Genomic DNA, 15,462 nt, shown 5'->3' on the forward strand with positions numbered 1-15,462 from the left:
ACTTCCAGCAGGATAATGCACCATGTCACAAAGCTCCAATCATTTCAAATTGGTTTTTTGAACATGACAATGAGTTCACTGTATTAAAATGGCCCCCACAGTCACCAGATCTGAACCCAATAGAGCATCTTTGGGATGTGGTGGAACGGGAGCTTCGTGCCCTGGATGTGTATCCCACAAATCTCCATCAACTGCAAGATGCTATCCTATCAATATGGGCCAACATTTCTAAAGAATGCTTTCAGCACCTTGTTGAATCAATGCCACGTAGAATTAAGGCAGTTCTGAAGGCGAAAGGGGGTCAAACACAGTATTAGTATGGTGTTCCTAATAATCCTTTAGGTGAGTGTATATATATATATATATATACAAATATAAATGAATTTGCCTATAGAAAATGAAGCCTAGTTAAAGATTTTTTACATTGTGAAATTATTTTCATGATGGTTGCATATATTTTAACCCACAATTGTCATTACCACAATTAAAAAAAAAAGAGAGATTATAATCTCATTACCGCAACATGATTATTTTTGCTTTTTAAATTGAAAATAATTTATAGTAGTAGTAGTACACACTTGGTACTGCCTTTCAATTTAGCTGATTTTAATTCAGAAAATCACTGTACAACAGCATCTTTTTTACTATATTACAGAACAAAATGAATGTTACAGTAATGAGAATAATCATTGAAAACAATGTGAATAGTAAAAGTAAAACATTGCGGTAATGAGAATTAGGGGGGTAAAATGTGCTTAAGTGTCCTGAAAATAATGTCACAATGTAAAAATCGTAATGGCCCTTCATTATATTTGTTAAATATCATTTAAAAACTTGTTATTGATTTGGAGTAAAATATTACCAGGATATTTTCTTAACAGGTTTCATGAGCAATATTCCCCCAAAAATATTAATTTGATTGATTCCCCCAAAAACTCTGTTTGCAAACAGCTGAGCTACTGAAAAATAGTTAAGATGGTAACGTTACTCCCCAATGCTGGAATCAAACAGAGACATATCGATTTACACTTAATACAGCTAATAATAATAAAAAACAACAACAGTAATTCACTAAATATAAATGACTTTAGAGAGACTTTGTGCACAATACAATGCAACTTTGCATTTACACTTTTTAAATATGGCTCTTCTGGTTCTTTTTAAAGGAATAGTTCACCAAAAATTTAAATTGTCATCATTTATTAACCCTTGTGTCATTCCAAACCTTAAGCAGAATACGAAAGGAGACGTTTCCGTGAATATTGCTGGCTGTTTTCAATACAATGGCAGTGGATATTGCCTCACTTTAAAGCTTAAAATCCATAGGATTTGGTGAGAACCTGAAATGCAACTTATTTTACAGTGAAAATCTTGATCTCCGTTGCACATTCATGAGAGGAGTTTGTTGATTGGTTTTAAATGAAAAACAACGCAAGATCTTTAACACAATCTATCGTATCCCTTCAAAAGACTGGGAATATGAGGAGTCACATGGGCTACTTTTGTGGATCGTTTGGGTCCTTCTTTAAGCTTTAATGTGAGGCACTATCCACTTGAGGTAGACCGATATATCGGTTTTACCGATTAATCAGTGCCGATAGTTGCTTTTTGGAACTAAACTTGTTTGTTCCAAAAAATGTTGATTGTTGCCGATTTTTAATTTCTTTATTAATTCTTCATTTCAAAATAAGAATTAAACTGTCTTGTTTCAGTCTTCTTTATACTTAAGTCCCCCGTTATGTACCAAATCTTTATTTTTTTTCATTATTTTGGGAATTATGTTTGAACAATATACTGCATCTGGCATTTTATTCATTTAGGACTCTTTGTCTGTGCCCATCAAAGAAAGGAAAGAATAAGATTTTTTTTCTGAACTTTTTGACGTTCTTTAAATCAATTTTAAAAACTATCGGCCGATTAATCCGTTATCCACTGTCAGTCAACCTCTGCTATCCACTGCCGTTGTGTTGAAGAAACAGCCCGCGATATTCATTAAAACATCTCCTTTCATGTTCTGCATAAGAAAGTTAAATGGATTTTTAACAAATTGGGGGTGAGTATATTATGACAGAATTATTAATTTTTGTGTGTGTGAACATCCTTTAACTGAAATGTGGGACTTTAATTCCTATAGCCATCGTACTGAGTGTTGTGATTTTCACCTTGAATTTTTCTACGAGTGGTCCATCTCCTTCCCCTTGCGTGTTTGGTTTACTACTGAAAAAGTGACAATGCCCATTTTAAAATCTAAGCCATTGGGTTATATTACAAAAAAAGTTGGTGTCCTAAAAACAGATTTCTGACAGCATTTCCATTAGTCCACAAACCCATAACAAAGACGCATTATAAAGTGCATGTGTGTTGCACGGGTGGTTGCACATGAGGGTGATTTATCTCTGCGTATCTTAAGCCCGGAGAGAATGGAACCGGAGAGGAGAACACAGAAAGACCTAGTCTTCAAAGAGAGCTTCTGCTCTTTCCTGATCAAAGCCGCAGGTTTTCCCCCTCCCAACTGCATTATTCTTTAGCCTCACAGTCCCACAGATCCATCCGAGAGACGGGAAAGAGATCGGAACATAGCAGCACTGTGATTTCTGTCCTCGGAGGAATGTGTGCGTGTGTGGATTGTACGAAAGCCGGGGGTGTCATTTGCTTCCGTCTGCCAGGGCGCTATTGAGCGTGGTAATGCGAGCTCTCGCTTGACGAACGGGACAATGTGACCTGTTGTTCGCTCGAGGTTAATCCTTTTGACTGGGGCAGGACTTGACACAGCTCAGGTGTATATTAAAGAAACTCACAGATGAAAAGCGTTGGGTGTGGGGCCTTTTCCTCATGTCCTGAGCCTAAAGGAATAGTTCACCCAGAAATTAAAATCCTGTCATCTACTCGGCCCCATGCCGTTCCAAACCCTTATGACTTTCTTTCTTGAGTGAAACAGGAAAGCAGGATGTGATGCTGCATTTTGAATATGGAATATTCCTTTTAATGGCAAATCTGGAATTTATTACTTACTAGTAAAAATAAACTTTCTGATATCAAATGTTACATTTATTAATAATACAAATGTCCATTCCTGATATCAATAATTGAATCGCAATTATTAAAAATACAATTTTCATTGCATGAAAGAAAGTCATAATGGTGTGGAACCACATGAGGGTGAGCAAATAACAATGGAATTTGTGTTTTTAGGTGAACTATTCCATTAAATTAAAGCTACCGTCTAAAAGACACTTTGAGAGATTTAAGACCAACATATAAAAGAATGCACAACCGGTTCTACCGCTTTTTCTCACCTTCAGTCGTGTTTTTGAAGATTGAGCATGTGATGGGGCGGCTCTCTCTTGATGCTATCTGTATGCTGGTGTAGGTGTGGAGTTACACCCCGGCACAAAGACTGGGCCCTCTCAGGCCTCGCACCCCACTGCGGTAATCGGAACCACACGGAATGTGTGCGGGAGCCTTTTCTTCTGCCCTCTTCCCTCTGCAACTGATAAGACAGAAATCTAATTAAAAGGGAGATGGCTGGCACACTTTGAAGGGCACGGGAGAGCTCCGCTGGCATGCACACACTCAGAATCTCGCTGAGGTAAAAGCTTCTCCCTTCCTTTAGGGGTGCTAATAAAAAAGGAAGATTAAAAAAACGAAGACAAATGGTTAAGAGCCGTTGCATTTTAACCTCGCTCTTTAAAGGTTCGTGGTGTTCCTGTAAGATTGTTGCAGGACATTAGCAGGGTTACAGGAAGTTCAATAGTGAGAGTTTTGGGTGGGACTACCCCCCCCCCCCATGCAATCCATTTTAATATTAATAATTACAATGATTTGGATCACTTTTGTGATGTTGGGCTTTGATCATTCCAATATAAAATCTAGAGCTAGTTGAGCACCATTAAAGTTTTCAATAAACACTCTTGACACAATGCAAACATCAATTACCTGAAATTAAAAACCACAATTATGGTCTTTCAAACCAATTTTTTTAAACAATGAATTGCACAGGTGCACTGCAGCCGTTTGTGTATATACCTGTGCTTTTATATAATGTAATCCCCTTTAATTCACATAACCTGTTTTATTCGCAAAGGTATTGAACACGTCAAAGGATTCCGGGTGTATTTGGAGGACAAGAACCCTGAAGGAAAACAATGCCAGCACATGATTCTGAAAGATCCACGACAGCTTAATTTCTCTTACAAAACTGTTGTAAGTATTTGGGTTTTCAGTGAAACAGAATCTGTAGAAAGCTTAATAATATTAAAATCACCCTGAAAGCTTATTATATCAGATTCAGCCATGTTCAATAATGCTTTACATTTATTTTCGCTTGTTTGGCACCTTTTTGTGTTTTCCCCAACAGAAGATGAGCTCTCAACCTTTCACGGGGCTCGACTTTGAGACGGACTACATGGTCAGAATCGTGCCATTTCCCACATTCTTGAACGATAGTTTTTTTCCACCATCTTTTCTGCGCACTAACAGTGAGTATTAGGCACGAAACATATTATATGCAAGTACGTGAATGCTAGCTATGCAAACCTAATTTCACACTACACTGTGCTCAGAAATGTGTCCAAGCACAATTCATAACGCATGGCAAGTGCGCGTTGCTATCTCAGTGTGGCCACAAGGGGTGCTGTTGCAGGCATAAGCGTGAAATTTTGCCATTTACGGTCAGTTTATGTCATGTTTATGTTTATAGCTAGCTACCAAAATAATAACACTCATTTAATGGCACAGACATTTGCAAGTATCTCTACCTCCCCATTGAGGCTTGTTGCCACCACAAAAACGCAAATACCGTTTGCCTGCGATGCAGATCGTTCATGTCTGCGTTTACTTACTAGTCAAGTACGTGAATGCAATTGCTTTTTAAGTAAGCTCAATTTCACGTTTAATTGCGTTTAGAAGCGTGCATTCTCAGTGTGGCCACAAGGGGTGCTATAGCTGGCATTAGTGTAAACTTTAGTCTTTTATGGTCAGTTTTAAAAAGATTTTAAAACTAATGTTGACATGTTCTTAGCTAGCTACCTGAATAATTACACTCATTTAATGGAACATACTTTTGAAAGTAACTTATCGCACCACTGAAGCTTTTTATCACCATAGAAACTGAAAAATGTATGCTTGAAATGTGTCGGCCATGCAATCACGTCTGCATGCTTGCGCTGAGTATGTTATTCTGTCCTACATTTAGAGAAGAAGAAAAAAACTGTTACACAAATGACAAATTGCGTTCAGATTTTACCATCAGTTATAGTGTCATATTATAACCATAAAGGTTGTGTAAAAACACTTTCTTGTTATAGAAGTAATTTCTTTTTCCTGTTTCTATTGTTGTGTTCCCACAGTTTGTGAAGTTCTTCTTGGCCCAGATAACATTGTCTGCAAACCATGTGAGTCTTTTAGAGAGAAAAAGATGTCAAGTCCAATTTTTCTGTTGTTGTTAGTCGAGCCATTCGCCATGTGAAACACTTGAATCATTCTTTCAGCTCTCAAAACTAAAACTAACATGAATTCTCTCTTTTCTCTGGTAGTCTGGAAGCCAAAGATGCTCAATGTGTCTCAACTCGGCTCAAATTTGCATGTTGTGTTTGACCACGCCCCCTCCACATTTGGATTCAGCCTCTACTATCTGTACTACAAGCTGAGACAGGAAGGGCCCTTCAGACTCAAGCGTTGTAAACCCGTGAGCACCTTTCACTTTGCATTTTTACCTAATGAGTCAAACATCGGGGACAGTTCATGCATAAATGAAAATTCTGTCATTATTTACTCACCCCGATGTTGTTCCAAAAACACGAAAGGAGACATTTTCTCCTTAGAAATGGAATCCTTACGCAGGTTTTTTCCATAAAGCAGCTCATAGTGACGATGTCTTTTGTGTTCCACAGAAATATAACAGCATAGAGGTTTGGAACAACATGAGGGTGAGTAAATGATGACCGGTGAACTATCCCTTTAAGCACTCTTTTTATACCAGTGTAAATGCAATGTCTCCTATTGATTTGCAGAATGATATTACATATTATTTTTTCAGCTCTGACACTTTGAATGCTATAGCTACACTAGATTGGAAATATGTTGTTCAGGGTTAACAACAGCAGTGTGTAACGCTCTTCATTGACAGGTGGAATAATATATAGTCGCATAGTCCTATCGGCTGAATTGGCCAGCAGACCTGTAGTGTAAGTGTCACAGGAGAGATATGTTCTTCTGCTTTCCATGCTTTGGCTGTGATGGAAACTGTGTTTGGAGTCCGAAGAGAGCTCCCTCTCTTTGTTGTTGGTTCAGGAATAACTCTCTAAAAGGAATAGTTCACTCAAAAACATTTAGATCCAAACCTGTATGACTTTCTTAAGAGTAGATGTTACACAATGTTCATACTGCTTTTTTTCTGAGCAATGAAAGTGAGTGGTCACGAAGGTTATGAAGCTCCGAAAAGGATATTATGAAAGCATAATAAAAGTAGTCTAAATTACTTACACACTGTATTAGTTTTCTGAAGCTGCATAATACCTTTTGAGTGTGGAACAAACTGAAATTTAAGACATTATACACAGCAAATCCTCCCCTCTGTCGTAGCTCTGAAATGTAATTTACGTTTGGGTGTTGACCATTTCAAGCATGTAAACAATAACAAATGAATTAGAAAGCTACTGGTCCTGATTCATTTCTGGTATCATTACCGATTCCTTTAAAACTCTGAGTTAACATGTTTTCTCAAAGAACATCAAATATTTACCTGAAGTGACTTATCCAGACATGTTGTTGATACTGAGCGTCTACGCGAGAGAGTCAATGAAATTGTATCATAGTTTAGGTGCTCACAATTATTTCCTTAGCGGAGAGATCGGAATATTATAAACAAATTAAGCTGCTTGGCCTGTGGACAGGGTAAGGATTTCTTATTTTGTGTTCTTAATAAAGTCATTTTGGAAAAAAGCATCTGCTAAATGACTGAATGTAATAGTAAGTGACTTGAGCAGCTTCATTCATTATAATGGGAGCGATCTATAGTCACTTTTAGAGCTCTACCTATCAAACTTACAATTAGTTCATATAAATCCACCTACCAGAGAGGAGATGTCTGCTCCGTTGTTAGTTTTGGACATATCCAGCTGTCTCACTTCATTGCTGCGGTACTGTTTCCGAAATCTGAACACTTTCATTTCCGTTAGTTCCAGGCATCCAGGGAGCATCCCGCCAACGAACAATATTGTCCACATTTTAAAACCATGTTAACATTTTTAACGTTAATCATGTTAAAGTCATCATGAATAAAGTGTCTGTCACTGCTGTTTTGAGTTTAGAATTTGCAACTATTAGGAAATGTTCAAGGAACAAAGACGTTGTGGCCTGGGTAGCTCAGTGAGTATAGATGCTGTCTATCACACCAGCAGTCGCGAGTTGGAATCCTGGGCATGCTGAGGGACTCCAGCCAGGTCTCCTAAGCAACCAAATTGGCCCGGTTGCTAGTGTGAGTAGAGTCACACGGGGTGACCTCCTCGTGGTCCCTATAATGTGGTTCTCACTCTCGGTGGGGCACGTGGTTAGTTTTGCGTTTATGCCACGCAGAGTAGCATGAGCCTCCTCACGTGCTACGTCTCCGCGGTAATGTTCTCAACAAGCCATGTGATAAGATGCGCAGATTGACGATCTCAGACATGGAGGCAACTGAGATTCGTCTTCCACCACCCGGATTGAGGCGCGTGACTACGCCACCATGAGGACTTATGGTGCGTTCACATACAACGCAATTTGAGCATTTCGCGCTGCGCGATTACATACAAAGTCAATGCAAATACGCAAATTGCGAATGGCGAGACCCGAAAACGTGAAATCGCTTCAATCTCACAAGTTGCCATTTTTCAACTCGAGCGAAATATCCGAATGACGTGTTGTCGGAAAGCATATCAGCATTGAGATTGTCCAGATGTCACTGACGTACTGATGTAGTAGCAGAAGAAATCAAGAAAAATGGGTGAGTAAATGGCTGTAGCTGTGTGTGGGAAAACGGAATTGTATATGACACAATGTCAATGTATCTGGGACTTCCACAACAGATACAGAGCAGCAATCGTTGTGATATCGGCCATGGTTGATGGTGCGAAGATAAGTCGTTATTAGAAGCCCATCCTCCTGTCCTTTTCTGTAAGAGAAGAGGGAATACACTCGGGTTCGCGTTTAAACCCAAATTTAATCCAGCGATCTCGCGCGAGCAATGCGAGGCAAATGTTTTTGCCGCATTGTATGTGAACGCACTATTAGAGCACATTGGGAATTGGGCATTCCAAACTGGGGTGAAAAAAAAGGAACAAAGATGTCACTTCCTTGAAATGGTCTATATTCAAATATAGGTTGACTGCACGTTCTCTGATCATGTCACACCACATTTGAAAATTCACACAAGTCGAAAGAACTGCTTCCTTTTATAGTGCTTTTTTGTCATTTTTGAAGCTCGACAGCACCTGTCCCATTTCTGTCATTATATGAAAAAGAGTAGCATGAACATTCAGCTAAATTTCTCATTTTTGTGTAAGAAAATCATATGTTGTGGAATGTCATTAGGCTGAAATATTATGACAAAAATGTTATGTTTGGGTGAACTGTCCCTTTAAGTTCTACTGAAAGTCTTTGTTCTCTCCAAATCACAATTGTAGGATTAATTTACAGGCTTTTTTGAGGCGTTTCATATTTGTGCAATTTTGACGCGGAACATGACCTGGTTCCTTTGAGTGTTATTTTTCACGTGTAAAATAAAGAGGAGCACAGCAGTCATATCTGGAGCCGGGTCAGGCGGCATTATTATAGGAATAATGGAATGAAATTTGATGTGAGCAAAGCCACCAAAGGGGGATTCCAGAGTTTAGACACACCAGAGTTTATCTCTTACAGTTCGGGCGTAATAAGTTCAGTTTCTCACAATCAGCTTCTAAATAAAAATGCCCCATCTTAAATCCACTTTATTTAATTGACTGCATTAAAACTCTAATAAGTGAACTGATAGCGAAAGTAAACGAATCAAGTGAAAGTTTGGATCCCTGTTTTTTATTTTCCAAAGATTCCCATATGTGGATAAAAAGATATTGCATAGATTGTTGCATACAAAATTGTGTAGCTATAATCTTTATACTTTACATTGTCATTGCACAGAGCACTTTACGTAACAATACATAAACAATTCTTGCTTTGTTAATAATGTCCAAAATTTGTCTGTCATTTTAGGAGCAAAACGGCCCCAAAACAACATGCGTTTTGCAAGATGTCAGTCCAGGAACTTATGCAATAGAGGTAAGAGCACTGATATCATAAGTTATAAACTGACAGAGTTCAAAATGTTTCATTTGAACACTATTGAAGTGTAACTAAACAAATACACTTTCCTGCAGCTTCGTGATGATAACAATACAACCAGAAAACAGACGCTGTACCATGTGAGCCAAGGTAATTGACACTGAAAGCTCTGAAATGTTGTGTCTTACGAGTGAAACATTTTCCACTTAAAACAGATTTTACCAATTTTACTGCCACCTGGCAACCAATAATATCTTGCTACATTGAATATGATATAATATTGTCTATTATAGAAACATCATCTAAAGTTATATGATTATATTTTCAACTGTTTATTTGCAACTAACTTGTGGTTAATTCGTGGAAAGCAAAAACACTTTTAAAGGACTCAGAATAATCATAAACGTAATCCCTGAAGGCATACCATAGGATTTGGTGAGAAACAACCCAATATTTAAGCCAGAATTATGGAAATAATGACATGTTCATGAGTGCCATGATAGAAGTTTGTTTACAGTTGACACAAGAACTTGAATTGTTTTTACGTGACTCGCTATGAACTTACAAAAGAAGGTAAATTTTTGTCATCTCGCAATGGATCACGAGGTTACTATATTTTTGGGATTGCACCTAGGCAGATAGACTTCTGTATTTATACACTAAATGTACATTTCTGTATTGCTGATATTGAATGCTGTAAATGTCTGTTGTGTTTGTTTCAGTGCATTCGCCGTGGGCCGGACCAATCCGCGCAATGGCCATCACCGTTCCCCTGGTCATCTTGTCTGCCTTTGCCACTCTCTTCACCGTCATGTGTCGCAAGAAACAGCAAGGTGTGCATCCATTCCTCATCACACCGTCATTAACGTGGCTCAGATTTCCTCCAAAACTCGCTTTTGTCCAGTATCTGTAAACCTATCTCGGTAATCTCACAGCGTTGGCGAGGATTAATGGATGGCGGAATCAATACATTTGTGCTCATTCTGCGGTAGCGCCGGTTGTTCTGGACAAAAGGAACTGTTTGTAAGCCTGTTAGTATGTAATGAATCTCAGGAAAGCAAAACTCATTTGGTACATGTACATGAACTACAGAACAGCTGATGATGAAAAATCTAATTTCTGTAGATGAAAAATCTATTGAATTAGCATGGACAAATATGGTTTTACATAGTTTGTACAGTCCGTTAGGAGTTTTCATCATATGGAAACAATAAATGCACTATACTTTTTTTCTATGCACTACAAATCTCAGTTGATCTCCGTTAGATTCATGTCTGTGATCTGGAATTCCTCTGCAGAGAATATCTACTCCCACCTGGATGAAGAGAGTTCAGAGTCTTCCTCTCAAACTACCGCTCTGAACACTGAGAAGCCCTGGCCGAGACCAAAGATCTTCATTTGTTACTCCAGTAAAGACTGCCCCAAACATCTCGCCGTCATCCAGAGCTTCGCCTTCTTCCTGCAGGACTTCTGCGGCTGTGAGGTGATGGATCCATCCAGTTTGTGCCTATTTATTTAGTTAAAAAAGTATATTTGCAAAGGCTGATGGTCCTGGAGTATAAGTTTAAACCAGCCTAAGATGATTTGCTGGTCTTAAGCTGGTCTAGCTGGTCTCCCAGCACAACAACACTGGTCTTCAGCTGTTCTAGTTGATTTCAAGTTGGCACACATGCTCAGACGCATTGAGCTGGAATGTTCATATGGGCCTTGCGAGTTGAAATTTAACTTGCAACATGTCCCAATGTAACCCTCCCCCCTTGCACCTTTTGTGTCCAATTTTTTCTACACTATATAAAAAATGCCAAGAATTAAAATCGGAAAGAAATTGGGTTATTTTATTGACTACTCGACATCAGAACCCAATACTTAAGGCTACGATAAACTATAACTTTCAACTAAAGTATATTCATTTGACTGAATTTATAGTGGTATGTGGAAAACTAAGCTACACAGTTTAATTTAGATTTGAATTTGCAGTTTTGCATTGATTAATGTAAATTTCTGCTGTTTTGTAACCGAATGTGTAGGTTGCGTTGGATCTCTGGGAGCACTTGGAGATCTGTAAAGAAGGTCAGATGGCCTGGCTGAGTAGACGTATTGATGAAGCCCATTTCATCATCACTGTTTGCTCCAAAGGCCTAAAGTATTTTGTCGAGAAAAGACACCGTAAAGGCAAGGCCACATCTAAAGAGAAGAACAAAGAGTCAGGAGATGGCAGCAGCAGGGACCTGTTCATCGTGGCCACGGCCATGATTGCGGAAAAAATCTGCGAGGTGCACCAGAAGTCCTCTGATCTCTCCCGCTTCATGGCCGTCTACTTCGACTACTCCCATGAGAGCGACGTGCCCACTTCACTCAGCCTGGCACCCAAGTTCAAACTGATGGACCAGTTGCCCCAGGTGTTTGCCCGACTTCATTCACGCCAGCTAAGCTTGACCGATCGTGAGCCACAGCCACCCAACGTTAGTAAGCGCAACTATTTCCGCAGCAATTCTGGAAGGTCACTTTACGTGGCCATTTGCAACATGCATCAGCACATTGCGCAGGAGCCGGACTGGTTCGAAAGGCAACTCATGCCGCCACCTTCAACGAACAAACGTGTGCGTGTCACACCACCTCCAGAGAAGCTTGACTCTGGGCTTGTACTTAACGAGGTGAAGTTAAAACATCTGTCAGAGAGTGTCTTTGCGGTTAGGAGTAATGTCCTGATCCTGACGAATTCGCCAAAATTGGCAGTGCTCTCGTTGTCTGGACTGTCTTTGAGTTCGTTGCATGGTGAAATTGGAGAAGGATCATCGAGTCAGGAAGCGGTGGGGTCACCAAGACCTGTTATTCATATGGACGGCTCAGCCAGCCCACTCGAGATGCCCAGAGACTCTGGAATCTACGACTCATCCGTGCCCTCGTCAGAACTCTCAATCCCGCTGATGGAAGGACTTTCCCCTGATCAGGCCGACAACTCCTCGCTGGCTGATAGTGTGTCCGCCTCCTCAGGGCTTGGTGAGAATTAAATATATTTAGTTTTTATTTAGTTTAGGATAGTATTCCTCTTCTTTCATAACAAACAATGGCATAGTTGATTGCAGTGGCGATTGCTTAAAGTCTACATGGGAAGCACAGCTTTCCTAAAATGTCAAACAAAATGCAGCAATGACAAGTTCAGTGTATGTACAATGGACAATCTGTACAAATTACACAAAACTCTTTATGCATTTCAATATTTTAGCGAATAAGTGTCAAATATCACACATTGCACTGTTCGTTCAAGTAACGCATTATGCTTTTTTTGTATTGACAGCTTATGAAATGTATTTAAATTGTTCTGCTGTGGAATATATTTAACTTTTACAACCAATTAAATCCATTTCATTGTAAATTGTAATTGGCCTTCACTATGATATTGCAATAGGACATTTGTGAATCAAGGTTAATACTACTAATAAAAAAAGACTGCTGATTTAATGCATTAATTTAGTGTGATTTATATGAAAAATAAAGTGAAAAAAAAAAAAAGACAATTCATCAGGCCCCTGAACCATACATAAGTTCCACAATAATAAGGAATGTACTTGCCGTCGAACCAATTCCAAATTGATGTACCAATTTGATGCAGTAGGGGGCTGCCAACACAACTCCAGCTGTACAGGCAACACGCTTCGTGAACCCAACGAGCTGGCAGCACATCCTTCCACAGATGCACTTTTGCACTCAAAGACAGCTCAGAATGCAGGGATCTCGAAATGTTTCAAAACCAGTTTAACTTGACACAGCATGCTAAAAACACAGCTTATCTGACTAGAGATGCGTAATCCCTAAAGCGTCCATCTGACGCAAGAGTACATAAACCAACACTGACAAACTACAAGAGTACATAGACCAACCTGCAGTGGGAGGTTGGGCAATAACAGGGATATGCTCAATTTTATGGAAATATACAAATATACAATTTACTTTTAAGACACTTTTTGTGTAGTAGAAATGTTAAATTTGTCGTCTTCTACAATAAGTGTATATGATAATGTATTTGAATTATCTGAATTATAATGTTTATTACATTTTATATTAATAGTTATTTTAACTATTATACACCAAATTAACTGTATTTGGGAGCCTTTCTCAGTAAATATTGAAATACGATTAATTTGAATAAATAATCGGCACATCATGCAATTGATTGTTAATTGTTTTGTTTTGAGATTTACTGCAGCAATAACCCGCCTTCATTCACCATTCTCTATTTGAATGTTTATAGGTGATGAGGAGCCCCCTGTTGTCAGCTCACTGTATTGCACAGGACCCACAATATGCAAAGCAGAACTTCATCACAACATACAACAGAGTGAAGGACTCATAGCCGCAGCCTCCACCTAGTGGCCTGTATCTGAACTGCATCGCCACTTTAATTTCTAAACTTGTGCCTGTGACAAGTTGCCAACAAGTCCTTCCCGTCACATTCCTTTCAGAAGTGAATCCCTTGAATCTTTATCAGGGAATATCTTCAATGGACTGAATTTTAAGGGATTGAACATTGCCGTGTCTGAAGACTGCACCTTACATCTGGCTGTTATTTAACCAAAGAGGTTGAGTACTTTCTTGGCAGCCTTGATGTTCGTAGTGTAAGCATCAGCAGTATACGTTGTCTTAAAACTGATCTGTTGCTAGTGATAATCACTTCACCATGTCATCAATTGGACTAATCTTGATCTTAAATTGGTTTACAGCTCCATGAATTTGTGTACATGAGTATGATATGTGAATGTGAGAGTGATTTTGAAATGTAATTTCACTTTTATTTATTTTACTTCAGTTCTGTGGGATAACATGAAAAGCAATAGAAAGCATCACTGAAGCTATTTTGAGGTGAAACTCGTTTTAAAAGTATATCAAGAGCATAACATTTCTTAGTCTTGTTTCAAAATGTACACAAGCACAACACAGCATAGCATAAATTAATTAGCATAAAGTTTGTTTACAACAAAGGGTAGTACAAGCTAAAAATTTATGCCTTTTGTTAATCCATTGGTATGTACAGTATGTTGTTTATCCAGGTGTTGTAAAGGTTTTAGGATATTAGAAGTGATTTCTACATTTTGTAAAGTTTGTACTGTTTTATAGTACTCTAATGTAGGAGATAAACATTAATAAAACTTTGCTTTATATGCATTGAGTTGTTACTAGATGTTTGGGGGGGGGGGCTGAATAGGCTGAAGTCCACGAATAGGATCCTTGCTTAAGTCCCAGGTCTGTCGAGGTGTTGCAGGATATAATGCAGTACCATACTGACAGCATCATCCACAGACCTGTAAGGAGGTCCAACAGGGGCCCAGTGATGTGCTTCAGGTAGGCCAAAACGAGTCTCTCAAATGACTTCAAGAACACAGACGTGAGAGCGACAGGTCCGTAGTCATTAAGTCCTCTCATTTAGTTTTTTTGGGGACCGGAATGATGGTGGAGCGCTTGAAGCAGCAGGGAAATTCACACTGCTCCAGTGATCTATTGCAGATCTGTGTGAAGATGGGGCCAGTTGGTCACTGTAGACTTTCAGATAGGCAGGTGAGACGCCGTCTGGGCCAGAAGCTTTCCTAGTCTTTTGTTTCCGAAACACCCGGCACACATCCTCCTCACAGACCATAAGTGCAGATTGAGTAGCAGGAGGGGGGTTCCAGGAGGAATTTTAAGAAATTATACAAAATTCTTCCCTTAAATACAAACAATATAATAATGGAATAAATTATTCACAATTAATACAATTATTAAAGAGAAGACATTGAATAATAATTTTGTCCCCAATCATTTCAAACATCAAAATGTAATAAATTTTATTACATAAGTAATAATTTACAAAAGTAAATTAATATAGTCCAGAAAATAAACAGAAATAAAAAGCAATGGACTATGAAAATTCAATTAGTGTATAAAACTGAAGACTCAGAATTTGTTCTTTGTTCTCTATGTGCATGTGTGTGTGTGCAGTTTTCTGCATTCTTATTGTGTTAGTCTAACCCATCGATTAGTGTGTGTGTGTGTGTGTGTGTTTTAGTCTTATACCCTCATTTATGTGTTTGTTTTCATTGTGGCAGATTTATATATTTTATTTGACCAAAAAAAAAAAGAAGCTCTTTTTCTTTTTGTCTTTCTTGTGGTCGAACAGTAAAGGTGTCGCTTTTT

At 38.8% G+C, this 15,462-nt stretch overlaps 1 protein-coding gene across 2 annotated transcripts in view; it reads left to right on the forward strand.

The window, feature by feature from the left end:
• Window positions 1-14,420, forward strand: part of LOC127632669 (interleukin-17 receptor D-like) — a 41,143-nt gene extending 26,723 nt beyond the window's left edge. The window contains exons 4-14 of one of the 2 annotated variants that reach the window (XM_052111397.1): window positions 4,085-4,203; window positions 4,358-4,478; window positions 5,349-5,393; window positions 5,535-5,686; window positions 5,892-5,927; window positions 9,226-9,291; window positions 9,390-9,444; window positions 10,017-10,127; window positions 10,593-10,777; window positions 11,322-12,294; window positions 13,547-14,420. In XM_052111397.1, coding sequence (XP_051967357.1) covers window positions 4,085-4,203; window positions 4,358-4,478; window positions 5,349-5,393; window positions 5,535-5,686; window positions 5,892-5,927; window positions 9,226-9,291; window positions 9,390-9,444; window positions 10,017-10,127; window positions 10,593-10,777; window positions 11,322-12,294; window positions 13,547-13,665 — 1,982 coding nt within the window. In that variant the 3' untranslated portion in view covers window positions 13,666-14,420. The remainder of the gene's footprint in view (window positions 1-4,084; window positions 4,204-4,357; window positions 4,479-5,348; window positions 5,394-5,534; window positions 5,687-5,891; window positions 5,928-9,225; window positions 9,292-9,389; window positions 9,445-10,016; window positions 10,128-10,592; window positions 10,778-11,321; window positions 12,295-13,546) is intronic. The other variant, XM_052111398.1, reaches the window with a different exon arrangement.
• Window positions 14,421-15,462: the final 1,042 nt, after the last annotated feature.

Source organism: Xyrauchen texanus, chromosome 39 (genome assembly GCF_025860055.1).
Source record: "Xyrauchen texanus isolate HMW12.3.18 chromosome 39, RBS_HiC_50CHRs, whole genome shotgun sequence".
Taxonomy (NCBI): domain Eukaryota; kingdom Metazoa; phylum Chordata; class Actinopteri; order Cypriniformes; family Catostomidae; genus Xyrauchen; species Xyrauchen texanus.